General features: G+C 40.1%; 5 protein-coding genes and 1 long non-coding RNA gene across 7 annotated transcripts; 5 read left to right on the top strand and 1 right to left on the bottom strand.

Annotated features, from left to right (window-relative positions):
- The first annotated feature begins 6,364 nt into the window (after positions 1 to 6,364).
- Positions 6,365 to 9,989, top strand: LOC116651682 (uncharacterized). Its single transcript, XR_004304710.2, has 3 exons — positions 6,365 to 6,548; positions 6,819 to 7,302; positions 9,906 to 9,989. It is a non-coding gene; the product is annotated as an uncharacterized lncRNA (long non-coding RNA).
- Positions 9,990 to 11,916: 1,927 nt separating this feature from the next.
- LOC6627521 (uncharacterized) lies at positions 11,917 to 16,030 on the top strand. Its single transcript, XM_002051594.4, has 8 exons — positions 11,917 to 12,057; positions 12,128 to 13,483; positions 13,846 to 14,294; positions 14,353 to 14,684; positions 14,748 to 15,264; positions 15,315 to 15,587; positions 15,642 to 15,791; positions 15,853 to 16,030. Exons 1-8 carry the CDS (start codon positions 12,027 to 12,029, stop codon positions 15,952 to 15,954), a joined length of 3,210 nt encoding a protein of 1,069 aa, XP_002051630.2. The 5' UTR covers positions 11,917 to 12,026; the 3' UTR covers positions 15,955 to 16,030.
- Positions 16,031 to 19,414: 3,384 nt separating this feature from the next.
- Positions 19,415 to 20,270, bottom strand: LOC6627709 (centrosomal and chromosomal factor). Its single transcript, XM_002051595.4, has one exon. It carries the CDS (start codon positions 20,136 to 20,138, stop codon positions 19,494 to 19,496), a length of 645 nt encoding a protein of 214 aa, XP_002051631.1. The 5' UTR covers positions 20,139 to 20,270; the 3' UTR covers positions 19,415 to 19,493.
- A 609-nt stretch (positions 20,271 to 20,879) lies between these two features.
- LOC6627710 (uncharacterized) lies at positions 20,880 to 22,073 on the top strand. 2 transcript variants are annotated; one of them, XM_032438301.2, is made up of 2 exons: positions 20,880 to 21,042; positions 21,110 to 22,073. In XM_032438301.2, exon 2 carries the CDS (start codon positions 21,115 to 21,117, stop codon positions 21,886 to 21,888), a length of 774 nt encoding a protein of 257 aa, XP_032294192.1. In that variant the 5' UTR covers positions 20,880 to 21,042; positions 21,110 to 21,114; the 3' UTR covers positions 21,889 to 22,073. The 2 variants fall into 2 exon arrangements, with proteins under 2 accessions (XP_032294192.1, XP_002051632.1); XM_002051596.4 differs by having other exon boundaries at positions 21,107 to 22,073.
- Positions 22,074 to 22,369: 296 nt separating this feature from the next.
- LOC6627711 (uncharacterized) lies at positions 22,370 to 23,809 on the top strand. The gene has a single exon (XM_002051597.4). It carries the CDS (start codon positions 22,589 to 22,591, stop codon positions 23,384 to 23,386), a length of 798 nt encoding a protein of 265 aa, XP_002051633.1. The 5' UTR covers positions 22,370 to 22,588; the 3' UTR covers positions 23,387 to 23,809.
- Positions 23,810 to 24,372: 563 nt separating this feature from the next.
- LOC138911203 (uncharacterized) lies at positions 24,373 to 25,713 on the top strand. The gene has a single exon (XM_070208940.1). It carries the CDS (start codon positions 24,373 to 24,375, stop codon positions 25,711 to 25,713), a length of 1,341 nt encoding a protein of 446 aa, XP_070065041.1.
- Positions 25,714 to 27,464: the final 1,751 nt, after the last annotated feature.

The raw sequence follows: 27,464 nt of genomic DNA, 5'->3' as shown, positions 1-27,464 counted from the left end.
TACCATAAATAAATTTTTGGCCCGCCGGTCAGAATCCAGGCTCTGTTGTTGTTTGGTTTCTGGCCAAATTTGTCAATGCGCGCGCGTGTGTGTGTGGGCAGGGCAAATTTTATTGAGTTAGGGATAAAAACTACACGAGCTGCACGCGCCAGTCCTGCAATAAATTTTGCAACATTTTGCGACTGTGCGGAAATTGCAATTAGATTCGCGCGACGCATAAATAACTTGAAAATTGTATGTTGGCCAGTTCTAGCCAGTGCTGGCCAGTTGGTGACTAGGTGTATATGTACGCAAATTTAGATACATAAATTATACAAGCAGAACCGAACGCAAAAGGCAAACAAAATTGTTACGGGGGGCCTTGGCAGTGTTGGGCAACATAAAATGAAAATCCAAACAGCCCTTGTCAGCATGATTAATGATGACGTTTATAAAGGGAACGAAACTTTCGTCCTTTTCCTCAAGTGTCTGTGCTAATCCACATCATGACTGCAAATAATAGAACTTAATCTATTTTCAATATGGCAGCGGCAGCAGCAGCGGCAGCGCAACACAAATTAAGAACTCATCAATTTTTAATGCTTACTCAGTGAAGGCTGGGCTCTGAGTTAGTCTTGGGTTCTATTCCGGCTATTGGTCCGCTTCTATGCTAGCTGCTCTTCAAAATACACCCCAGGGAATCGCTAAGTCCCTGCTGCTGCTGCTGCTGCTACTTCTGCGGCCTTGTGGGCGTGGGCAACGCCCCTGCAAAATGGGCTTTAGGTAATGTTTTCGCAAAACATAAAAGTTTCACACTATGAGCCGCTGCTCTTGTTGTTGTATTTGTTTCATGTTGTATTTGATGTGGGCAGCTTTTAGGTTTAAGAGTTGAGAAGCCTTTGATAAAAGCTTTAAAAATTCAATTTTAAATTGTTTTAACATGCTGAGCACTTTAACTATAATTTTATATCAAACAATATAAATGCAATTTTATTTTAATCTGCCATGGATAAAAGGAAATAGTATAATAAAAAGTTAAAAGATCTGTTTTTTATTAATATCTGCCTTTAATATTTTTTGGCTTTGGCTGTGATAGAATTAATAAGAAGAAAAGAAAGTTCTTAAAGTACAAGATGCTTTATGTATGTAATACATGTTTGTATGTACATACATATATAAGTGTGCATGCATATGTGCATCATTGTGTGTGTGTATGTATATATGTATATATATATAAATGTGATTATGTGCTATATATATCAAGAGTTTACTTCCCGAGGAAAATAATAAACACATTTTAATTAAATTAAGATGAGTAGCAGGAACTGGCCGCCGCCTTACTACTCGATTCTTATGAATTCAAGTAGGACGTTATTCTTATTCCTTATTGTAACCCGCTTTTAAACAATTTTCGTTTTTTTGTGAATATTAGCATGATATTGTGCGTATTTATGCGAATTGGCCGGTTCGTAAATATTAAAATATACATATTATTTTGTCTGTGTGCTTATCTCCCTGCTTTGGCTGTCTCTTTTATTGAGCTTCCCCTTGGGCTGCTGGTTACAAATTGGTCTGTCCTAATTAGCCTTGCCGCCTGACAGTCGAAGCAAATCTATTCGCAACGCTTGTGCAACACGCGCCTACTAAGCGGATTTAAAGTTGCCGTCCAATGTGTAAGGTCGTTAGCAAATAATGGGCCAGTAGGCGCAGTTGTTGCTGCTGCTGAGGGCATTTGCTCAGCTGTAATTGAAGCTCCCATTTGGCAAGCTGGGTCCAAAAATGCGAGGCGGCTGCTGATGCGTTGCTGACAGCAAACACACGCAACGCGACAGGACCAAAGCCTGCCGCCAAAAGTGGGATGCCAAATGACAGGCACGACCAGTGTCAAAGGCGGGACATCGCCACACTCGCAAACATGTATACATATACGCACACTCACACACTCAACGCGCTGCTAAACTAATTAACTAAGCGCAGCTCTGGTGATGTCGGCTACGCGTCCTGTCCACTGCCATTGCTGAGGGTCAGGATTTTTTCCGCGCTGCTGCAGAAATGCGAATTGCAGCATTATACGGTTGTGTGTGTGTGTATGTTTGTGTGAGGGTATTAGGCCTCTGCTGGGTGTGATGGCTGGGACAGCAATTTCCAGTTGCCAACTCTGCACTCACTTGTTTGGCAATTAATTTGCCGGCGTCTGTTATTTCTTTCCCTGGCATGAGTGTTTGCAATCTAAACACGGTTATTCGCTAATTAGCAAAAAACAAGCAAACACACACAAAACGCACAAACACAACCAGTCAGAGTGAGAGAGCGCATTACATTTCCCTGTGGTTCCCCGTGTTTGTTTGCTTTGGAGGTGCTTGGCCCCGTTGCCATTTATTGGCGCCCCGCTCAAACTTGCCACATTTTTGTTTCCGTGTTTTTTTTTCTCACTTTGCCATAAAATTAGGTCGCTGTGTAATTAGCTGTTGTTGCTACAGTTTAAGCTCTTCAGTTTGGGCCTCCATTTTATTTATTTTAAATTGCCTTGCAAATGTCCTGTCTATTGCTCACCCGAGCTAAGCTGTACAGCTACATGGATTTTGGGATTTAATTTTAACTACCTGAAATTTTTGTTACTAAATGTTCAAATAAAAGATGTTAAAGGATTTGAATTTTATTTATTGTTCAATTTTATAATTCTCCACATTTTTAATTATGACAGGATTGTGCAAAACGTTTAACATATTATATAAAGCTTTGTTAATCTTACAAGCTCATGTAAGTGAGTTATTATTCTTTTAAACATTTTAATAAAATTGTACATACCCTTTCTATGGTAGACCATACACAAATTGTCCTTCTCTAGAGCTTTGACATTTCTTTGTTGAAGACGTCAACTCAAAAAATATGTGAAGCACTCGGAAATTTATTCAAAACAAAACCTATCAGATATTTCGCAGCATATTTTTCCAGCTCATGTTGTTTATTAAAATGCCCGACATAATTTCTATTAGAATTTCTTTGTCGTATTAGTTGTTGTAGTTTGCTGCTGCGGTGCTTTGTTTTACTTTTGTTTTGAGGTGTGTCCGGACTTAAGTTCCGCTTTAGCTGAGTTTCGTTTTGCACACATGGATTATATGTAAATATTTGCTTTGGTATTTTGGTATGAAGTTTTATGCTGTCAGCGGACTTTGCAGCTACCAAAGTCAGCACACATTCGCACACACCCACACACATTTTCTAACACACACACACACAAAGAATATATACTCACTGAGTGCGCATAGTTCTTAAGTTTGTGCTCAGCTATGCAGGGTTTATTTCCTTTTATATGTGAGAGTGAGTGTGAATGTGAATACGTAAAATGCCTTAACTTTTGGAGCAATAACTTCTTTGCACAGGCCTTCAGCATTTACGTACTGCTTTCAATTTTTCTATATAATTTATGGATGGACAATTTATGCTGCCATTTGCTTTGCAACATCTCAAATTGCTTGATAGCCTAGCCCGCGCGCCCTTTTCAATTTGCAAAAATTGCTTCTGCTTATATGCTCATAAATCTCAAGTATAAACCCGTAGAAATCAATTTAATTATGTGCCAGCTAACAGTATAGACAAGGAAAGCTTATGCGGTACGGATGGCCGCCTTATGAGTGCTTTGGCAACTTAATGTTTATTTTATGGTACTGGAAATCTATTGAACTGCATTTTGAATATGCCCAAGTAGCGGGTGCGATGAAAAACTTACCACTTACTGAAATTCATACAACTAGAGCCCAATGTCATGAATAACGATGTAATAAAATACGTGATATGAAAACCAAATGCTCGGCATGATGAACTATGCGCGTCGTCTGCTCCCACAGATACATAAGTTGGTCTCTCATGCTGATACCCACATAATTTCAAGGCATTTCTAGTGAATTAGCAGCCAGACAGACTACTACCCAATTTGAGCTCTAACCCACTACAATTTGGGGGCTCAGGCCTTTTCAGCTGGCGTTTGTTTGCATATTTGTACGCTCTGGGAGCTCACAGTCAGGCAAACCAACGTTTCGTACGCATTTTGCAATTGCAGTTTCAAATATAATGAGATAATGCACCAAAATAATAGCACTGACTGCGCTTTTGACCACTGACAACCAGCCATAGCGAGCGACACAAATACAAGCTCCAACTGTGACCAGAACTGAGCTTCATTGCAGCGGATTCAGTTTCCTGGCTCCAATTTTGTGATGCACAGCGATTTAGTGGCAACCGACCAGTGAAGGCATGGTTCAAGCGAGTGAAATATTCTGGTTCCGTATGAGACTCCACGTATGCAAACTATTTAAACACTTAATGTTTGTTCTGAATGGATACACTGCCAAAATGAGAGTACTAAGAGCATGAGCAATAGTTGATATATGTAATATTTTTATTTTTCTTTGAGCACGTGCAAATAATAAAAGTACACCCAAATAAATGTTATAATTATTTGATTAAACGTGGAAAATTATTGTCATTCATTCTACACAGTCTATTATTTCTAAAACTATAAAATAATTTTGCCATCATTTTATTATTAACATGAAACAAAGTACATTATATGAAACTTTATTAAAATAACTATTCACTGATTCAAAAACTCGAAAGCTATTATTACCAATTTTTAATATATATAAATTATAGCTTAAAATCAGAAAAGGCTTTCCTTTTTAGTGTAACTATTTTAATAGCTGAGTTTTAAATAGGTGTTTTCAGATTATTTATCTATCTAAGCAGTGTCGCGGTAAAGTCGAAGAGCTTTTGTTATTTCATTGTTACAAATTTTCAATGCAATTCTATATTAAACTAGATATATAGGATACAATTTATAATTTATTTAATATTATAGTTACGTTCAAATATTAATAATGCCAGGCTATTAGCAGGCTAGACGGCCCCATTGAAAATAATACAATTTGCGCCGGTTTGAATATATGATTAGCAACAAACAAAGCTGGTAAATAACTTTTGTTTCAATTCAATTAAAATATCATAATTACAAAAACTAAAGATAAGCCAAATGGCAGGAAAATGACTAACCTTTAACAATGTATATACATATATTTCGATAAACGGATAACATGCGCTGAGCGAATTTTTAAAGAGCATTTCTAGTCGTATATTCATAGTCACTTTGCTTTTTTGTTTTTGTGATAAATACGCTCTAGCTATTTTTTTTTGTTCCTGGAAGTTGCAAAAGAGCAGCACTTACCATAAATTGAACCCTTGGGCATTTTGAAAATGTGGACGCCAACAGTTTTGTGCTGTCAACTCAGTTGGCTTTCTGGTTTTCTTGTAATTCATCTCACTATAAGTGGCTAGGCAGCTTAAAGCCTGCATCTGACAGCTTGACATAATGCCCTGTTTACAATGCAAATCAATAAAGTGTAAATTGTAACATTAAATAGTCATTAATGTCTCTGGCCATTTGACCGGAAATTAATCAAGCAATAACCGCTGCTACCTTTTATATTTGACCAGTCAGTCGACCGATGTCTTCCTCAAACTGGCCCACAAACAAATACATGGACTGGCGAGCTCGGGGGGCCGATGGGCTGGTTGGTCAATATCGGCGAAAGGGTTCGTGTTTGCAGTAGGTTTATACATATCATTAATAACACACACACAAATTGATTTGGGCTTGTAGATATGTCAAACAACTGACGGAAACTGTTTATTATTGCTTCAAACGGAAAAGGATACGGATGTGTGAATCTGGGAGACGCAGCCGGAAGCATGGAAGGTGTCTACCTTAAATTTAAATTTGACATCAGAATTGAATGTTTGGTAGATTTAGTACTAATAACATTTTTCTACTGTAACATGGATTGAAATCTACTTACTCAAATATCGAGAAATTTAAGATATTTTGTTCAAAATATTTGAATTTATTTATACAAATTCGTATTCGAATTTATATACATTTCAGAGATTCTTTTTAGCTGACATAAAAGTGGTCGCCGTTTTGCTTGCCTTATTCGATTCCAAGCAATTCCAGTAGACACTTGTCATAAGAATTGCTCAATTAACACATAATTACGTTGACCGTGTAGCCTGAACTTTTCATAAAGTCCATTAGCAATACAACACACCTGCAAATAAAGCTTAGCTGACAGTTGAAAATTCTTTTGAAATACGAACAAAGTCCATGTATATAGACACACATTCATATACAAATATCTTCACTTATATCCGGTGACTAACATCCGTGTGTCAAGAAGCGCTGAAGCATTCATTTATGCATTTTTATTATATTATTTATTTTGCTGCTATCGTTTTGTTCCACTTTATTCGACTCTGGCCCTGTCTGGTCTACGTTAGCGTTGTAAAATTCTGTCAACTATTGCTTGAAGTGGAATTGTGGTTGGAGATCAAAGACATATTGGTGTGGCATAGTAGGTTGTCTGCCTCTCGTCAACGTCAAAGTGTAAACAAATATAATTCCACATGCAATTAAATTCACGGAAATCGTCGATGCCAAATCCGATTTTAATTAAAATCGTTTTCGTCGTGTCTATGTGGCATGTCATTGGCAGGAAGGAAGCAAGCTGGGCAGCCAGGTAAGCAAACACAGACCGGCAATCAGAAGGGAAAACAGGTGGAGAGCTACCTGCCTTGATACAGGCGGTAAGGGCCTGGCCCAAAACTTATTGAACCTTTTAGACATGTGAAATGATTGCTCTTTAAGTGTTGCAACATTTAAGAAAAAAAGTTTTTTCTGAATTTAATTGCAGCAATACTACTTAAGGCATTATTGTTTTCGGATTTAAGCTTAACTTATATTAGATATTTTGTTTGTGGCCAATTAAATTACTTAAAGCATTTTGCAGCATTTTATACATGGTCCCTAATTGATTAACAACGAATGTGGACCCAGCGTAAATATCACCAAAAGAAAGTCAACAAGTTTTAGACAATCGGACAATTAACCATAATTATGGGCGATCTAAGAATTTTTCTGAACATATATTTGAATGTTCCATATCAGGCAATTTTTTGTTGATTACTGGGTATGTTTTTGTCTGTCTTGCTATATAACAGCGAAATTTGCATCAGTGGCTGCATCAAAAGCTACGTGTAAGCCATTGATATTCATATATGAGCATGAACAGTTGGCAGCTGAATAGCGTTAAGTAAACATATACAACTGTCACACACACACACAACGTTGATTGCTCAAAACCAAAGGCAGCCAAGCGTGAGACCAACAACTAGCAACAAGCCAGGACATAAAGGCGCAAGGATGAGCCAACTGGAGGAGGCCACGAGAGTGGCAACATTTTGTGGCAGGCGACGCATGCCCATCGTGTCAGTGTGAGTACGAGTAGAAGCCGACAGGACACTCATCTACACCCATAAATATGAATTGTGGAGGGGGTTGAGGGGTTGTTTTAGTCAACTGTTTGCCGCCCCTGCCGCCCCTGCCGCCCCTGCCGCTCTGGTCCGTACTGGTCCAGTCCAGTGCGGTACGGCTTGTTATTTACAGCCAGTTTTGAGATCTTGTGGCATAATTTAAGCACCTTGTTTAGCCACTGTTTATGGTTTTGTCATGTCACTGGGCCAGCTTGTCTACTATAAATGTTGAATGTGTGCGAAAGCACTTTTGAGGTCACGAGGTCAATGATACACATTCATACATCAGAAAACACACACACGTACTCGCTCGAAAACAACTGTGAGTAGCTACCCATGAACATCGTGTGCAGAAACGGCGACACTTTAAATAATTTATAAATGCGCCAAATGAAAAACTTGGCCATAAAGTTTCCGACCTGGCATTCAAAAGGATTTGCTGCTTATTTTTGTTGAACAAGACACCCCGAACCCGCTTTTGGGCCAGCAAGCTGTTGCTGTATTGCAGCAGCCTTTACGCAAATCAACGAACAAATCAACGCAAAAAGCGTCACAACAACAGTGAAAATCCTTTATGCTTACCAAACGATTTTGCTGCTGTCAGCATAAAATTCTTCGGCTGAGCAAAAGTACAACGTATGGAATTGCAAAATAAAAACCGCAGCATTTTTATATCACAATTGTGTGTGCGCGCGGAGGGGGGATTTTTTTGTGTGGTGGCTGTTGACTGCTTCACATTATGCAAACAAGTCTGACTCAAACCTCAATTGTTCCCAGCTTCACCCTTTGCTTGCGCTCAGTCGCACTTTGACGTTGAGCATTTGCATACTCTGGCAGCAGACGGGCCAAAACAGGTGGGACCTTAACCGTCGCTTAGAACTTTCGGCGCTTCTAAATACAAAATGGCATAAATATGAGCATTATACCATAATATGTAGAGGGAAGAGAACCTTTTTGTTAAAATAATTCTGTCTAAATTGAGAAACTATAATATAAGTTGGTTGATAGTTGATAGTTGTATCAATATGTGCATCTAAATATTGTCTATTTGTATGTATTCATAACCATATTCATCTTTGAGTATTTATTGTATGTTCATAGTCTTATCTTATTGGCATGGACATTTTTGTTGCTATTCAAAAACAGAATCAAAGAAGAAATCAACTTATTAGAGTGTCTCAATTTAATTGCATCGAGTTATAGCGCTTTGCAAGGCATTAAATTCGCCAACAAGCATATCGCAACGCATATCGCAGTTCGCATTGCTCATACGCCGCGTAAGCCATTAAATATGCATTGGTTGATATCAGCAAAGCCGTAACGAAAACAGCTTACGTGGCATTTGTGGCCCCCAGCATCTGACTGTGTGCGTGTGTGTGTGTACGTTGTCAGCGAGACGCCAACAACAATAAGAAAAAAAGAAGCGAACCAACAAAAAATATCCAATGCATATGTGAAAGAAAGAAAAAAACAATAGAATTTAAATGATTTTAATGCGTACATTGGATTTTATTGAAGCCAACGAGGCAGTTCGGAGTTTTGTTATGAGCTACACGGCCATCATATGAATACCAAGCCAGTGCCAGGACACACACACACACACACCCTCTCTCTCTCTCTCGTTCTCAGTGTGTCAGTTGGCAGCTGGCTGGGTGCGGCATTTCATTCGCACTGAGCAATAATAATAATTGTCAATTGCAGCAGCTGTCGCCAAGCGTCGCGAGCGGCTTTTTTCATATTCAATTTCAAATGAAAATTTCATACCGCTAGCACCCGAAAACCTGAATCCCACTCAGTCCAAGCACCAAAGCCGGCCCAGATCCGTGCGTAGAAGCGGTGTAAATTTCACGTTAGCTTTGTTAAATTCATTCCTGGTATGCCAGCAAAATCTTTTGCATACTTTCCAGCAAGGCCAATGTAGCACAGCGGCGGGGACAGCTGCTAGTTTTTCTGGTATTATTTAACAAATTTTTTGCACATTTCTTTTCTTGCTTTTTTTTGTGTAGTTTTTATTTTGAAACGCCCGCTGGTGTGCGTTTAGGTGTTCGTGTGTGTGTTTGTGATTAGCATGGAGCGTAGAGTTATGTGCGGTTTTTGTGGGTTTCTGTTTTCGCTGCGCTCAGCTATTTTGGAATTAACTTGATCTGCTTTGAGCAGATTCCCAAGCATTTTCGTATAAGCTTCTCCGCTCACGTTTAGTAACAGATTTTGATTAGAAATTGCTTGAGGTTGGCAGCTGTTTGCTGTTGTTTTTGTTTCAGCCACCAAGTTGATTGCATCGGTGTGGCTGCAGATTGTTAGTGTTTATGGACAGTTTATGGTATAGTTCTGGAATTGGGTCAACGCCTGGCCGGAAAATTATTTAATTCCAATTTGTTTCTACAGCCGTGCAAAGTGTGGCTAATGAGATACATTAGCTTATAAACTGACATGCATATTAGGTTTTAACTAGATGATTTCTAAATATCTTCTCGAATCTGAATATGTGAACTTAATTTTATGCTTTATTGCACAAACTGTCTCTAATACATGCCTTTACTAAAGCCAAGTTTCTTCCTTTGCAGTCTATAAGGTATAATACACATGTACGCAGATGCATTTTCCAAGTGAATTCATATTTTATTTGTAATTTTAAAACTGAGTTCAATGCCAATTATATAAATTATTTAAATGTAAGAAATGTAAATTAAATTATTTCTTAAAGTATGATTATGGAAAAAACAGGCTTTACCCGTTTTGCACTGATTCAACACCAAAAGGAAAGGTTCCCCATGGAGTTCGTTTGGAAGCTCGGTTGTCATATGTGTACTCAAACAGAAGCCATTCATTGAAATGCAAATGAATTGTATGTGCCGTACAAGCCAGAACAACTGCAATCGCAACTCAGGCCCCAGCTGCAATGGAAACAGAAGCAACAGAACCAACAACGATAATAGGCACATAACAACATTATCATTAGTAGGCAACGGCAGCACATTAAATTGCAATTGTTGTTGGCTTGTTCATATTGCAATTGTTGCTGTTGTTCTCCTTTTAGTTATTGTGCTGCTAAAATCCTCGTGTGCAAGTGTCTAATTGATTTTGTTACGTCAGGTGCAAAAGCCTCGTCGCCTGGGCGCACATGGCGTATGCGTGCTTTGCATGGTGGGGTGGCAATGGAAGCTGGGCACAGCATTGATTTGCATATGAGCCTCACTGCAACTAAAAGCGCATTTTAAAGCTTTTGAGCATAACGAACAAGCGTTTCAGTTACCTGCCAAGTAGTTTTACGTCATGTGTTTGCCAGCAAATTTCATTTTGATGAAGCCAATGTGTCTGTGTGTGTGTGTGTGTGCTCAGCAGCCCAGTTGGCCTTAAACTGACTGAAAGCCTCCAGCTGAGTGGCCTGCTCCGGTACCGCACCAACGCCCGTTCCTGTTACGACCCCGCCTGCCGAGTCATTAGCATATGTTGCTGGAGTTCCAACAAAATAGTAAACAACCAGCAAAACAGCCGACACACACATACACACCGCACCACAGGCGGCCGTTTTGGTTGGGCTCAGCTGACAGGCGAGCTGTCAAAGCGGATTTTAGAGCACTCGCCGCCTGGCAAACAAAACATACAAAAACAAACAGCCACAGGACATAGAAACGTTGAACGTCAGGCCGTTACTTGTGTACCCTTACGATCGACTTTTAAGTATTCAGATTCGTATAATTTACATTCTCTATATAACAAGATAAATAACAGGAAAATATTTACATGCAATGAATAATTTTGTTTGATTAATTTATTAATTAAAGTTCGCTTTATGATCGTATTGAATGAATCAATGAATATTCTCTATTCTCTCTATTCAAATCGCTAACGAGTTTACAAAACATATAAGGTCGAATTTTAAAAAAATAAATCAACTATTTTTTTTGTTAAAATATATTGAAGTACTTCGGCTTGTTTTAAATTTATACTTAGTCAAACTTGTGAAGATCAGGTAATTACTTTGCTCTATTTTTACCGCATTGGGATTATGAATTAAAATTTTATTAAATGTCACAGATCATGCATTGCCTTTCAATTTGCATGCTGTCCCCAAATGTAGCTTATAGTAATGATACCTGGTAGATTGCTGTGATTATAACTACAGCTACAAACACCCGTCGTGAGTTGAGTGTTGGGCAAAAAGGTCCAAGTACGTGTCTTGCTTGCTGTTGTTGGTGTTGTGGCCGCTGTTGTTGGTGTTGCTGTTGCTGCTGTTGGTGGTGCTGCTGCTGTTGTTGATGCTGCTGTTGGCTTGGCCTTGGCCAAAATGCACTGACGCAGTTGTTATCGTTGTATGTTGTTGTTGTTTTTGCTATACGTGCTTTTGATGTTGCTGTTTTTGTGGTAACAATTATTGACAAGTGCGTGCTCGGCAAGAGTACGAACCGACCTTACGTAATACCATACCATCATGCCCTATAAACATAAATATATATATATATTTATTTATGCGTATATGCAAGTGCTAGTATGTATAGGCATACATACATATTTAATTTTCATTATGCAGATCGTGAAATAACAGCCACTTGGCGAAACTTGCCCATGTTTCCAGGTGCTGTACAAGTAAGCCATGTAACCAAATACGAATATTATTGTTAACCTAATCAGCTGATAGTACACATTAGTTTTAAGAAAGTTTTATTACACAGGACACAGGGAGAATGACGTCACACTTATATCAGCAGTCCATTAGTACGTATATTATTCAGCAAGTATTTTAAATATACTAATTTTGATGAATCCCTTTTAACGGATATGGTAGGCAATGGACAACTACTTACAGTGCCTCGCATCCCGCTTAAATCAAAACGCAAGACGAGACGCTCGACAATCTCTGCCGGCAAACGAACACCTTTACCTAATATTATGGATAATAAACCCATATCACAAAGGGTTTTCCTCTATATGCAGCTGAAGAATGTTTCAAACCTGCCAGTGGTTGCATATCCGCTGGAGCTGCATTTATACCATGCGAGCAACACACTGCAGAATATGTCGGAGCATTACACAACAGAGACGATTATTCATCAGGATGAGTTCAACATGGATAGGCCAGCGTTTGCGTTGGGGATTATTCAGGACGATATTGATGATATGAACTCATTCAGTGATAATCCGCTGGTCGTCACCATGTATCAGCGCATTCCACGCCATCTCAAGCGCGATCTTATTACCGTGGAAAAGGTGCGAACACAGGTGTCAAGTTGGCAGATTACGGTAGAAAAACAGCCTGAGAAGCACTTGGCCAAAGTGCCAAAGGAAACAGATAAAGCTGCTGGGGATGCAACCAAAGAAACTGATACCGCTACCGAAGGGCTTGCCTCCATAGAGCCAGATGAATTCACGGGCGAGGGCGCTGAGGAAGACGATGAATATATTGAAGAAAGTCTGGAATTAGTATCGCGAGGCCATTGCGATCTGCTGCAACTTTTTCAGAGTAAGCGCTTCATCAGCAACATTCCGATCATGCTGTACCCGGAGTACGATCGCAAATTGCAGACACGCACTGCCCAAAAGATAACCACCACCAGCGAGTGGCACATGTACTCCATACTGCCGATACTCAAAAATATACATTTTACAAATCTGGTCTTTATAACGCTGGAATCCATTTATAATGCGCCCGAGGATCTGCATGATAGAGCGGCACACTTGGGCATGATTATCTCCATTCGCTCCACAAGGCCAGACCTGAATGATCAGTATGAGGTGCTGCCCCTGTGCACCTTCTATAGCTTTGGTTCGCAGATCATCAACGAACAGAACATTATCATCGTCTGGGAGAGCATTAAGCGCGACCTCTTGGGTAAGGCGCCCCTCGGGGTTGCCAACGTTCAAATGGAAACAAATTTGCGCATCAAGGTGCACCGCCTGTTCCGGCAGTTGCTCATGACGCAGGGAGTCGATTTCAAGCTAGAAGAGATTAATCCTGCAGTGGACAGTGCACTGGTCAATAACTCGCTGCATCGGTATGTCCTGACCACGCAGCTGCGAGAAATACTTGAAGCCGCCGTTGTGCATAATCAATACGAGTTGCTCCTGCAGCTCTACGATGAAATCCCTCTCAATGTGATGTACGAGGGCGTCATAAATCCAAGTGTCTTTGGCTACCCAGAGGGTAAGTATTAAATGCATTCTATTAGAGCTTTAAAATATAAATTATTAAGATATTATTGAGTAAAAGCTGGTGTAGGAGGGTATATAAGTTTTGTGTGAATTTTTGGGACATGCAGAAGAGAGCATCCTTGAACCTTATTAACTACATGCATGAATTTTTAACCGCCATCGACTGGATTGTCGGTCTGTAAGGCACGCCTGCTCAACGATATTTTTCTATTTTATCTCTATCACTAAAGGATACAGAAACATCTAATTTTGAACGTAAAGTCTTATTGGTTAAAATTACGATGGGTCAAATTTTGTGCACTTGGGGAAATATATCATTTTATCTTTAAATTAAGCTTTGTTTTAATTTCTTAGTAAACGCGTGCCGCTTTGCCACTCAGCTGACGGCTGTCAGCAAAAAAACCACAAGAAAGACATTCAGAACGACAGAAGTATCTCTGCCAGAACTGCCCATGTTTGCCATTCTGAATCTATGCTTTTTTCAAACGTTAACAAGCCGCAATGAGCCTCTGGATGCCTACAACGAGAGCGACTTAAAGTCTGCCAAGCTGCGTCGTTGCCAAGCGGTTAATTTTTCAAACGAGGACGATAACGCTCGTGACATTTTGAAGGAGCTGTATCGCAACTTCGACGAGCACATCAAGGAGTTGATCAGTTTCATCATCAAGAACGATGTGACCAGCATTGAGGAGAGGCACAACTATTTCTGCTGCAATTTGAGCAACCTAAGGGATCTACTAGTTGACATTTGCGGCTGCGATTTCAATGTTCGCATGCCCACCAAGACCAACATTGAATTTCGGGTAATTACCTTCTTGAATTTTAGTATGTAACAAGCTTCTCATTTCTCCAACTATCCAGGAGATGCTGACGCACATGCACAAGGAGCTGATGGAGCGGATCGTTTGCCTTCTGAATGACTGTAGCTGGGAGGGTCTCAGCAAGTGCGTGCTCAATCAATGCAACGATCAGCCGCGGATAAGGCGCCTAATGGAGGAGTATCGCAACTTGTGCATCATTGGCGACTGCGTGTTGGCCAAGCAGCTGTTCACCGAGCTCAAAGCTGGCTGCACCAATAAATTGCTGCTCAGCTTCTACGTCTTTCTCAATTCTGTCGAGAGCCTCAACTTTGCGCAGGCCACCAACTACTTGCAAGCTCAAAAGGAGCTCAAATGGCAGGGCGAATACTTTGTGTGTGTATTAGTTATTCTTATGACAAATCAAGAGAATTACAAAACGCATCCTTATCCACATAGAAATCTTGTGAAGCTTTACATTGACTACAAGATGCAGTTGAAGTCGGAGGAGCTGCCAGGCGAGGCTTACAGCGATATGATTGAAAAGCTGCGCGTCTTCGCCAGCAACAACAACTTGGATCGCGAGGCATGGGTGCTGTTGTATTGCTTCTACAAGCAGAAAAACTATCTACCCGGCATGGAGTTCACGCGGTGGAAGTATGAGAATCTTTACGATGTACCGGGCAAAACAATGCCGCTGATACCACGCTCACTCTTCGAGACCTTTATGCCCGACGATTTCAATATAACCGAAAAGAGCGTTCATATTGTTAAGTTCTATGACGTATTCCAGACATTTGCACGTCTGGGCGCCTACGGTTTTGCAGAGGCAGTATTTAATGAAATCGCGCATGAGTTCTCGACTATCGAAGTGTATTTGGTACATACCACATTAAAGTTGCTGCAGGGTCAAATTGACAAGAAGTTCACAGTTCGCAGATTACCCACAGACAACAGCGCGCGCGGCAAGCTAATGGTAATTAGTAATTGTTGTCCCTGGCATGTGAATTCATTCTTTGCTCTCAGCGATTCTATCAAGCTCATATCAATGGCAACGTGGAGTATTCACGTCGAAATTACGATGAGGCCATCAAATACTTCAAGGACTTATTGAACATCAATTTGACCGATACGGATATACTGTCAGTTTTTTATCTGAGCTTATTGCGTTTGGCGCGTTTAAGTTTTGAGCGTGGGGACTATGAATTGTCCATGAGGGCCTATGAATTGTGTGTACCATCTAGCAAAAAGGAAAAGAACTTCTTGGCCAACTATGGCATGGGTTTGTCCCTGTACTACGTAAGCCTTAACACATGTAAAGACCGCATGCATTTCTTAATATTATGCTCTTAGTTGAATCGACTTGAGGATGCTATCGAATATCTGGCACGCAGCACTGAAGTTGATATTTTTCTGCCTGATCCCTGGGGCTACTTGGCCACCATAAACTTGCGCTTGGATCGCAACAAGACGGCGCTGAACTGCTGGAAAATAGCCAAAAAGGTTAGTACTTTAATTAAGTATCTTACAATTAAATATTTACAAGTATCTGAAATATATGCAGTATCCAGAAATGCCATTGAACAGTCGCATCTATGCCGAACTCGAAAAAATCAACTATTCCGATGTCTGTTTGCTAGTGGAAGATGACTGCAAGCCCACGTAAATATGTCATTCTTCTGTTTAATGGATAGTTTCAATTTTATTAATCCATATGCAATACATCATCTCAATTTTTAGTACTTGAAAAATGCATATTTTTTGTGATCATGGTTCACACACAGCGCAGAGGCTCAGAGGTTAAAAAAGGTGTTGCCAAAACTTTGAGTCTATAAAAAACTAAATAGTTTTGGTCAAGAGGAAAGTTCCACTTGTCTTTTCTTTATTGTCTCAATGCTGAGATGCCCACACCTGCTTCTGCTTCAGACGTGCCTACGCACTGCTCTATAAGCTATTATTTAACCCCTTTTACAAGTTATAAAATAATATGTATAACGAGACGGCGGCAGGCTCTGTACCTGGCTTACGCTAGGTGGCTAGATAAAGCTTGATGAGTTTACTCAGTTCAGAGCATCTATTTGCTTTTTGCCTATTTGGATAATGTCTTGTGTACTTAGATGGCAGCGCGGTGGAATTTCAAACAGTAAACACTTCAACAAGTTGACTTTTCAGTTTAAGCAAAGTCGATTGCAAGACCGCATTTATCTTCGTAGTGTGTTCTCCGAGTGTAGCTCGGTTGTGTGACTGTTGATTATTATATGTGATTGTGTGCGTGTATTTAATGTTGTATATGTTGGTTGTGTAGCTCCCATATATATATATATATATACTTGCATATAAGCTTTATTAGACACGGCAGAGCCATAAAGTTTGCTTTGGCAAAGTGTTAAAACCACTTCACATTTTAAATAGGGGTACATCTTAAATATTATATTAAGTCTTAAAAATGGTGTCGACTAAATTTTTACGATAGCAGCAGCTGTAGAGCAAACTTTAAGTGCTGCGGCTAATTTCAGCTGCCAAATGGCGGCAGGGAAAGTGCTCAAAATGCAAATTGGCAGCGGAATGAAATGTGAGTTACGAAAAACAAAACAATTAAAAGCAATGTTCAACGGCTCGCGGGTAATTAAATGCAGTCGAACAATTCTGGACCAAGTGCCTATAAATTGAGTGGCATGCGCAAAACTAACAGCAAAAGAAACCGAATTTATTTGATTTAATTTTTTTGACCAGCTCGTTTCATGTTAGAGAAACTGGACAAAGTCAGAGCGATGCATTTTTTAAAATTAAACTTTCAGCAAAGTTTGCCCATAAATATGCGCACACGTTAAAATACAACGTCAGTGTGCGAAAATGAAGCGAGACAAAGTAAAAAATAAAAAAGAATACTTGACCTGTAACTTTACGCAGAATGCACAATGTGGGGTCATCGGCTGTTGCATAAGCGAATATATAAAACAGGTAAGAATTAAGTCGGTGGCTCCCGAATACCAGATACTCTTGACCTGGCATAGGAGTGGGTCAAATTATGGACTAATCAAATCTTAAGATGCATGCTGTTGTTTCAACTTGTTCACAACTTCTAAGAAAATTATTTAACCAATCTTGCTTCTACTAAATACAAAATTTATACTATTTGTTGTTTTTAAGATATAAATTTCACCGCGCTTGATAATTTGTTAAAATAAATGGCTTTTATTCATATTTTAAACTAAATAGTAGTTGGCATCTGACTGCTCCATTATACTCTTTTACGCTTTAAAAACTTGGTATAAATATTGTAAATTTATATACCGCAAAGTAAAAGCAGTGCAAATGAAAGTGCGGCAACGTCTGCGCGTCCGGCTCGAAGGCTCCTGCTCGAATTCCCTGCCAGTGTATAAATTTTTGCAAATTTTTTGCATTTATGCATAACGCTTTTGACTGTTTGGCAAATATTATTATTATTATAGCAACTATTATGATGTGGGTCAGCTGCATTAAAATTTGCATAGCATACTCTTTCAGTGCTACCAAGTTAGATGCAACGCATTTATTGACGCTATTTTACATTTACCATAAGCCGAAAGTGTCAAAGGCACAAAACCAGCCACTGCCATAGCCAATGCCCCCGCAGCGCACAAAACTTAGTTAAAATGCAACGTTCACAACTTTAATATAACTTAATCCTTTTGCGGCGCGTGTGTGTGAGACTTTGTGTGTGTGTTTGTATGTATGTTGTAACTTACGAATTATGGCGTTAATACCATTGTGTGCTTATGAGCGCAGTGCCCGTGTGTATAAGCGCGTCTGTGTGTGTGTGCTGGTGAGCTCTTGCCAAGTTGACTTTAGGGATCATCATTAGGGAAAGTTGCTTGTGTACGAGGCGTCCTTTGAGCCGTCATTTCAACTTGCGCTTTGAGTCCTTTTAAGTAGAACACTTGACAACGCCAGGAATTATAGTGACATCAGAACAAAATGCACAAGATATCAGACAGACTCTGAATAATTAATTAATCTGTGCTTATGAAAAATTCGCAGCTTTGGGAGTGTAATTTAAAATAGTGAGCGCCCTACATAATTTTATGTCGATATTAATATTTTTTAATTCCTAACATGAATTTTGATCAAGACTTATGTTGCCAGATTTATATGCCAAATTGACCAAATTGAGGTGGTGGCCAAAAGGTAAAGAAAATATGTTCAATAAGTTTAACAGTATCCTTCAAGAAATTAAGTCCTGCGGCCTGCGGCTTGGCGTTCTTGAAATTGTGATTCATCACACGGCTCAAATACCTTTGATTTCATAAAAATAAAAGTCTGCAGAGTAATTAAACGTCTGCGAAACCGCAACTGTTTTAATAGTCTTGTCAAAACGCTAGACGAGTCCTTACATATTAAAAGTAACGCAACCCGGCGCAGACAGGAAATAATTAGAAAAAAAAAGCAATGGAAAGGGCACCGTCAGACCCAGGAAAGGCAGCCGTGGCCAGAAGGAAAAACCACTGGAAGACAGGTACACGACAGCAAGCAGCATTAAGATAACATCCCGTTCTATCCTACTCAGTTTCTGGGAACACACACGTATATGGCCCGATTACGGCATGCTAAAAACGGAATTCGAAAAATGTCACGTATGACATTCGTTGCCAACTAAGGCGGATATTTACCACTAAACGACACTCTGGCTGCCGTCCCACGCCCCAAGCCCAAGCATAGCCCAACTCGATGATGTGTAAAGCGCAAGACGGACAGGTTACTTCAAATTATGGCGAAGTTTGTTCGAAGCAGAGCCAAAAGGTGTATGCAGAAGACGTCTTTAGTGCATAAAAAATGTATCAACAAAACCCCAACCAAGTCCAGGTGATTGTGCCCGAGGTATTCATAAACAATGAAGTGTCGTTCTTTATTGCATTTGAATTTAAATATACCAATTGACAGCTATTTAAGATAGTTAAAAATGTAAATATCTTCTTACAAAACCTGAAAAAGTGTTAGAGCTTGAAGGGGTTCTTAGACGTTGCAAAGCCTCTGCTGCAGCCGCCCAGCTCTATGTGAGTAGAATGAAATGCATTCTGCCTGTCCGAATTAGATGCATACAGATGTGTATAATATTGAGCCAACTGTGAAAAGCCCAAGACCTGAACTGTTTTGTTGAGAGTAACTTATATTTGAGCAATAAATAATCACTAAATCGACTTTGGATTTAACTACAATAAATTTTAACTAGTCTGTGGGGCTCAGGCCGAATGAGTATGGTCTGCTGGGATCTCCGGGTGTGACCATAGTGTATCCGGGCCAGAAATCGGAGCAGTTTGAAGGCAACGTTGGACCCAAATTAAAGGATGGCGCCAATGGATTGAAAATGTTCATGTTATTGCCCAAGGCATTTGCATTGGCCTGAGCAATGCCACCCAGCGGCCAGCCTCCGTAGAGCTGCCGCATCTGCTCATGCTGTAGCTGGAGCTGTTGTTGCTGCAGCTGTAGCTGTAGCTGTTTCACTTGCTCTTGCAGCGTTGACAGATGTGGCTGTGGCTCTGGCTGTGACTGGGAGTGGGAGTGGGACTGGGACTGTCTCTGGGACTGTGGATGAGACTGAAGCAGTTGAGCTGTCGGTTGCCTTTGTGATTCTCGCTGCATCTGCTGTTGTCGCCTTAAAGTTGCTCTGGTGCTGCACCTTTGAGGTATGCCCGGAACGGGCTTCTGTCGCGTCTTGCTAGCTGCAGGCGGCCGCATTGGCACTTCACCAACCATAACCGGATATGTGTTGCCGTCAAAAACGGGGCCGGTGCCGTAAGTGCCAATGCCAATGCTTCCGCCCGATGCTTGCCGAACGCACTCTGTTGGACAGCGTCTTTGGTATCTAGCCATGTTTGGTTAATTAAAGCCGAATCTTATGTACACCAAGTGATTTAGCATTCGAATAAAATCAAACCCTGCATATGGCAGCTGCTTTCTGAATATTTAACGACTGGCTTATAATTTCGAAATTATAGGGGAAATGTCATAAAACAATCTGCCTGTCTATTACTTTTACAAAGTTGACTAACACTTGGAAAAGATGAAACACCAAATAACACACCCATACACCCAGTGCAAGTACACAATAATTTGTCCCTATGCAGTATGTAAATTGGCAAAAGCTTCTATCAACCAGACGGAGGCAGCCTTTTGTTTGGCAACTGCCTTATCAGCACGTACACTCGAAGGTTCTGCAACATTGATAACAATATGTGGGGTACATTGCGTGGCGTTTAGGCCTTTTAATTAAAATATTCCTCAGCTTGTGCTTGAAGTATGAGGCAGTCTCTCGGAATGTACGTAGCTAGGCTCATATACAAAATGTTCACAAACAAAAGGAGGTTATATGAGAGAGGGCAGATTTGACAGAAAATAAACAAATGATGCATTGATTAATTTAATTTATTCGAAACAAATGTGTTTATTATCCTATGCTATCCTTTCTTGTCGAAGAGATGTTAATAATAATAATTCTTAAATGAACCAGCAATGTTTATTCAATATGTTGGGTACGAATATGTAAGTGTATAGTATTCCATGTATAAAATGTTATATTGTTAATTTTAAACTTATTTTATATTGAATTTTTCAGTTTGGTTTCAGTTTTGACGCAGTGAAGAGTCTTTTGTCAAAATTCCAGGGAAATGAAATTTCGTTAAAGTTAAAGAAACTCGAAAATATTTTGGCAATATATTTACGCAGAAAAGGTTAGCTGCCGAGTCAGTCTTGTGTAGCTCAGTCCCCGGACAAGATTGTAAGTAAACAAAGAAAATTACCGTAAGAGTCAAAATTCTAGCCAGTCAATCTGAATTCTAAAGCAGCCAATATGACTGATAATAGAGACTCCTTTAATCCGCTACACGGTGGTCGTCTCTCAAATGTCCAACAAAAGAAAATTAATCCGTCCATACAGAAGTCTGTCAAAGAGGGCCAAGTATCAATTTCGAGAGCCATCAACCAGGAGATGACAGTTTCCAAGCGCTGTACTGCGGGTGGCAGGTCCAAGACACTACCGAAGGCACGAACCATGCCTTTGAAGCATCTAAAAACTGTAATGGCTCCCACCGGCATATTCAAGCCAACGTTAAGCGAACTCTCCCAAATATCTAAAGCTCCAGTTGCAAATTTCATGGGCAACGTGTGCTCCCAGACAAGTTCAGTCAGTAAGCCGCTTAATCAGGCAATCAGATTCAGTTCAACCAGCAAGCGCACAAAATCAAGTACAACGCTAAGAGTAAATGGAGGTGGTAATTTCGCAAGTAGATCATCACGTGCGTTAAAGACCCAGGCAGAAGGACATCCGTTTAACAGGGTCTCCCGTAATTCACAAATTTCCCGAGCCCGTATAGTTAAGACCAAATTGATCAAGCGACCTCATAATAATTCCATTGCCTCAATGGAAGTATTTCCGAATTCTGTCTCCCGAACAAGTACCAGAAGGAGTCTTGCCAGTGCCTCAAGCCACGTTAGCAGGGTCACACCGTCGCTGAAGGAAGTCGCTGATTCCATTAGAAAGCAGTTGGCCCAGTCGGTAAAGACATCAAAGTCGCTGGCCGCCAAAGCCACCGAGTTAAGCAAACGCATTAGTGCTTTGAAATAGTCGAAACGTTTACATTATCTGGAAAAAGTCTCACGGCGATCGTATTTCTCTTCACTTAACGATGTAGTCCTTGGACATTTGGTCGTTAACTGGTGCCTAACTGATGTCAACTGATTTTGAAACGCTCCAAAAACTTGTGCAGTTTTGAATTGCAGCCAAAAAATAAAACAATTTCCAAAAACAAACATACATACTCCTTTTCATTCCACGCCAGAATTTAATTGGCACTAAAAAAAATGTCCATACATTTCCCGGCAAAGGGACGACAAATGTGTACACATTTAGAATGGACTGTTTTTTTTCGTTCAGATTACCAGTCTTAAATATTTATGAGCATGTAATATATAAAAGTCACACAGTCGTTATATTCAATTTTAATAAATATGGAAATATACCGAGTCATTCGTTCCATAGTATGCCATGGAAAACATGTTGCTTAAAAATTGGAAGTCGAACTTGACAGAGCCTGTTTTCATTCAGTTTATTTAAAATCTTCAGTTGCGTACCTTATTGAGTTTTTATCGAAATCCAGGACGATAAAAATTCACATAATTAATAGACATATATTTCTGGCACTAAACATACGCAGAATAAAAGGCTTGTTCTCCTGCATATTTGCCTGGACATTGTGCACATCGAATATAAAATCACTTTAATCATCCTTAGTTGCTTGAGGAGAAAAATTTCAAGAATATCCAAAATGTTTTTTGATGATGAGGGTATGCCCTTCGATCCGTTCAACATTGGTCCAAACGACTGTAAGCGCCTGGATTACGACGTACCCAACACGCCATCATATCCACCCCCAGTGTTTGCCTCATGGCCGCCACCAAAGAAATGTACGCACAAATCAGTGTCGCAAAGCACGGTTGTCAAGCGGGAATTGACTGACGGGTCTTATAGTTTCAAAACTGATCCATCGCTGATGGGAGAAGTGGAGATATCTAAGGCCATAAACGAGGAGATGACCGCTTCCAAGCGGCCAGTACCTGCTGAAAAGCGCTATCGTTTCGGTGTCAGGCACAAAAGATCTCGCGCTTCGTTTTGGTCAGCAGCGCAGAAGTCTATGATGACAGTAACGCCCGTGAGGCACCATCGATTAGCGGAGAAATCAAGTGAGTTCCTCCAGGCGAGCTCTGTCAGGTCTCAAACAAGCAAAGATAGAATATCCTGCTCCAATGCGAAGAAACGAGCTCACGCAGGTGGCAATGCAGATAAAAAATCGATTGCTTCTAGAATATCCAGTGCGAAAGATGTCAGCCAATCAAATATTCAAGAAACTAAAATCAATGCGTCAAACACATCAAGCAACATTAACAAAATCACACCTTCACTGAGGGATGTGGCCGATTCAATAAGAAAGGAGCTAGCCCAGACGGTGAAGATATCCAAGGCCCTGGCCGCTAAGGCGTCCGAGTTGAGCAAACGGCTGAGAACCGGCAGCGAGTCCCCGGAAAAGGTAGTCCAAAGATCGAGAATCACATATATTTCAGGATGATGTGCTTGCCTAAATATTTTCTGCATTTACTGATGCCACGAAATCTTGTGCCTAGTAAGGGTTTCATAATAAAAAGTAATGAAAAAAAAAAACTTACAGCCGGACATGGTTGACACGACTTAGGTCAACCTGATCAAGAATATATAAGCTTTGTGGGGTCGAAGTTGCCTGTCTCTGTATCATTCCTAATGTGTAAAGGGCATTTATGCTTTCTAGATTATACACACTATACTTTGTTTTTCTTTTATCATATGATAGAAGTCCATTAGTTGATCGACTTGCGTCGTATGTGTTTGAATGCCCATGGCAAGAGCCCATTAAATATAGCAAAAGCAGTCAGTTCCGACCTCAGAAAGTAGATATATTCTTAAACAGGAGCATCACGCCATATCCGCCTGTCTGTTCGTCTTCGGTCTATCAAAACATTACATTTTCATTCTTGATGCTGCATTGTTCTTGATATTTTTCGAATAATATTTGAAATATAAATTTATGTGTATTTCAATACCATTTTCATGGCTGAAATTTGAAATTTTCAAGTTGATTTACATTGGACTATGAGGTCATTTCAAGACATTGGTTATGGGCACAAACCACTGATCGAACCTACAATATACACACTATATTATATATTTGAAATCATATTTTGCAGTCAAGCAATCCATGTAGAGTATGCCATTCAAAGAGTATTTCTTATATAAATGTTGCCCTGCGATCGCTTTGATAATATACTGAGCTGTGCCTGCTTTCACTTAGTTTCTTCAAAAATTTAAATTCGGTCAGTTTAGAGTATTTGTTTAGATTATTGAAAAAAAAATGTACTGAATATTAAGTGAATTATTTAATAATATAATATTGGCGTTGAAACACCTAGAAGCACAACTCACACTCACGCACTCTTCTGTGCATTGTTGCTGGACTTGCTTGTGCCAAGCAGAGGAAAAAAATTAACCAATCGCAGTTCATTAATTGAATAAGCAGCCAACATGTTTGTTGATGATGAAGGTGAACTTTTTAACCCGTTCAGCATTGGACCAGCCGGAAGTGGGGAACGTTATGAGTACAAGATGCCAAGCAGTCCAACGTATCCGCCACCTGTGTTTGCTACTTGGCCGCCACCAAAAGTGCCCACCAATAGATCGGTCTCGCAGTGTACGTTTGTCAAGCAGGCGGCAGCTGCTATGCATAACGAGCAATCGCAAAGGGGTGAAGTGGCTATTTCGAAAGCCATTAATGAAGAGATGGCCGCTTCAAAACAGCTTGCCGCTGATGAGAGGCGCATCGATGCGGGCGGCCAGTCCAAAACGAGTCTGTCAAATACCGACCCTAAGGGAAAGTCCGTGACAACGTTGATGCCCGTCAGGGAACGCCGCGCCTCGTCGCCATCAAGTAGCATGTCCCGTTTAAGCATCGCTTTAAGGGCGACCTCCAAAAAGAGTCTTAACTCTCAGCAGAGCACAGCCAAGTCGCATGTTAGCCAGACTCCCGCTAAAACTGCTAGCAAGATGAGTGCGAACTCGTATGATAGCAATAAAACACTTGTGCCTAATACTGAATTAAAACAGTTAAAAGGATCTTTAAATATAACTGCGAGCAAGGGATCGAATGCAAAAGACTCGGACAATGTGTCGCGCAGTAGCCGAAGAGCAGATGCAGGAGGTCATGCAAAGGATGCAATTTCTCGTGTCTCTATTAAGTCTCAGGCAGAAAAATTGCAAGCTGACAAGATCTCATTAAGGTCTAAAGCAAGTAAAGCTCATGCAGATAATGTTTCCCGTGTTACTGACCAGTTTAAGGGGAGTGACTACCGCGCTGATACAGTTTCCCGTGCTTCCGTACTGTCCAAGACCAATGATCAGCGGGCAGATAATATTTCCCGAGTTTCTGTTAAGTCCAAGACTAGTGAACACCCATCCAAAGCTGGCGACCACCGAGCAGATAATATTTCCCGAATTTCAGTCAAGTCTAAAGCGAGTGGCCATCAGGCAGATACAGTATCTCACCACTCGACGGCTGCCCACGCGGGGGATTATGTCTCTCAAAGCGACGGAAATAAGGTTGAAGATAAATCACAGCCGAAAACCGCGACCGAGCCCTCGCTGACAGAAGTTGCTGAGACAGTGAAAAAAGAACTGGAACAGTCTATGGCGACTTCAAAGACTCTGGCCAAAAAGGCAGCCGAACTTAGTGAACGCCTTAAAGCTGGAAATCAGTTTAAGCACAATCGTTTCCACTCTCTGATTCGCATGTATACAAACACAGAACCCTTGAAGAGATGCCGCGAAGATCGCATGTCCTTTTGGTTCAAGGACGCAGTACTTTCCTAATCAATTCTCCAATGATATGACAATTCATGTTCAAACAATTCCTGAGCCTTAAGTAAAATTATAAATTTTAGCAAAATCAAAAAACAAATACCCATGCAATTTAATATAATAGAAATTACCAACACTTTCAAATGCAATATTTAAAAAAAAGTGAAATGTGTCGCATGATTTGCGGTTCAGCATTTTGCTGACATTTCGTATCATTAATTTAAATGCGCTAAATTCTGCGGTCAGCTACGAATTGTGCAGCTGGGTCATAAAATATGCAAAAACATTTGTTTAATTTGCGCAGAAGCTAACCGAAACGCAGAAAAAAATGAAGTTATTATGGTACTCACAAATTTGAATTGTGCTTATCCGATAATTGATATCAACTATACAAGGATATATACTTTTCAGCAGCTATTTATTTTTGTTTGAGTTAGCAGGACATAAAATATGTCGTAAATAAAAATCTTATCGATAAGAATTTAAATTGTGGCTCTTAGATACTATTAAAAGAAAACAAAAATATAATCAAATATCAGTTAGTAGTTAGTTTTTAAAAGAATTAATCTATTTTCGTTTTTGTTCAGTCCAATTATTTTCGATTAAATTTTTCCTGTCAAAAGCGATTTAAATTTACCAAGGATTTCGCACAACTTATTGCCAGTGAGTGTATAGAATAATTGTGGCACTCTTGACGGTGGAAGCTGTAGTTATCCGGGGCAACATTGTTGACCATGTTATTTGTAGCATTGTGGTTAATTTTATTTATGGCAGCGCAACATGCTAATTGCAGCAACAACGTCTGCTGGCTGCCTAATCAGGGTCAGGTTTTTGGCCGAGTCGCTTCAGTGGATAATGGGCGAGTTGTTAGGACGCTGTTTCGCACTCGGGACTGGCAATTATAACAAATTGCATGTCAATTTGAAAGGTACTGCAGAACCAAGCCGCCCCGCCCAGTCATTCTTAAGTAGGCCACATTAAAAGGGGCGAGTGCTTGAAGTGTGTACATATGTATATATATATTTACATTTATATGCAAATGCAAACATTTTTATGCTTGCTAGTGCAATAAAGGAAACAACTGCAATAATGGCAACGGGCGAATAAAGTACCAGAAATAATAGCAACAAACAACTTTGCAAAAGTGCAAAAACCACCAACAACAAACGCCAACAACAATCGAAATGAAACAATCGCAGCACGCGGCATGCGAAACAGAACAGAGAGAAAAATATATTTAATACGAAAAGTTTTGCAATAACGGAAATGAAATGGAAATGGACGCGCGCCAATAGACATAAATGTGTGAGAGGTGCCGCAGCCGACAGGATACAAATAGGACACGGTAGCAGCCGAGCACCATCAACAATAACAACAGCAGCACGAATAACAACAACGAAAGCAATCTGAATGCAGGCCGTGTAAAACAAAAGACCCACAAAATGCATACAAAAAGCAAACTCAAAAGTAAAAACTAACAACAATATCCGGGAAAAGCAATTTCACAAAGCACAACGGCAGCAACCCAACCGGCCTATAAAAGCGCTTGTAAAATATTAAAAACCCAAAAGTAGATGCGCGCATTTTCAGAGGTGTGCAATGAGCTCAATAGAGAAAAGAATCCAATAAACTAAAGCAAGACTAAAAACAAATTTCAAATATAAAGTGCAATTGTAATCAACATCTTTTGAATAGTTCCCAATAGTCCATTATGGTGATAAATCTCTTTAAGGTTAAGAAATTTATATAAAAATATAATTTAA

The sequence above is a fragment of the Drosophila virilis genome, chromosome 4 (genome assembly GCF_030788295.1).
Source record: "Drosophila virilis strain 15010-1051.87 chromosome 4, Dvir_AGI_RSII-ME, whole genome shotgun sequence".
NCBI classification, from domain to species: domain Eukaryota; kingdom Metazoa; phylum Arthropoda; class Insecta; order Diptera; family Drosophilidae; genus Drosophila; species Drosophila virilis.
This window is presented reverse-complemented; position numbering and strand designations above follow the sequence as displayed.

Coding starts and splice junctions, on each gene's coding strand:
- LOC6627521 (XM_002051594.4), top strand. CDS start 12,027: ATGACGTCACACTTATATCAGCAGTCCATTA. Junction 13,484..13,845: donor TGTCTTTGGCTACCCAGAGG/GTAAGTATTAAA, acceptor TTAATTTCTTAG/TAAACGCGTGCCGCTTTGCC. Junction 15,588..15,641: donor TGGGTTTGTCCCTGTACTAC/GTAAGCCTTAAC, acceptor TTATGCTCTTAG/TTGAATCGACTTGAGGATGC.
- LOC6627709 (XM_002051595.4), bottom strand. CDS start 20,138: ATGGCTAGATACCAAAGACGCTGTCCAACAGAGTGCGTTCGGCAAGCA.
- LOC6627710 (XM_032438301.2), top strand. CDS start 21,115: ATGACTGATAATAGAGACTCCTTTAATCCGCTACACGGTGGTCGTCTC.
- LOC6627711 (XM_002051597.4), top strand. CDS start 22,589: ATGTTTTTTGATGATGAGGGTATGCCCTTCGATCCGTTCAACATTGGT.
- LOC138911203 (XM_070208940.1), top strand. CDS start 24,373: ATGTTTGTTGATGATGAAGGTGAACTTTTTAACCCGTTCAGCATTGGA.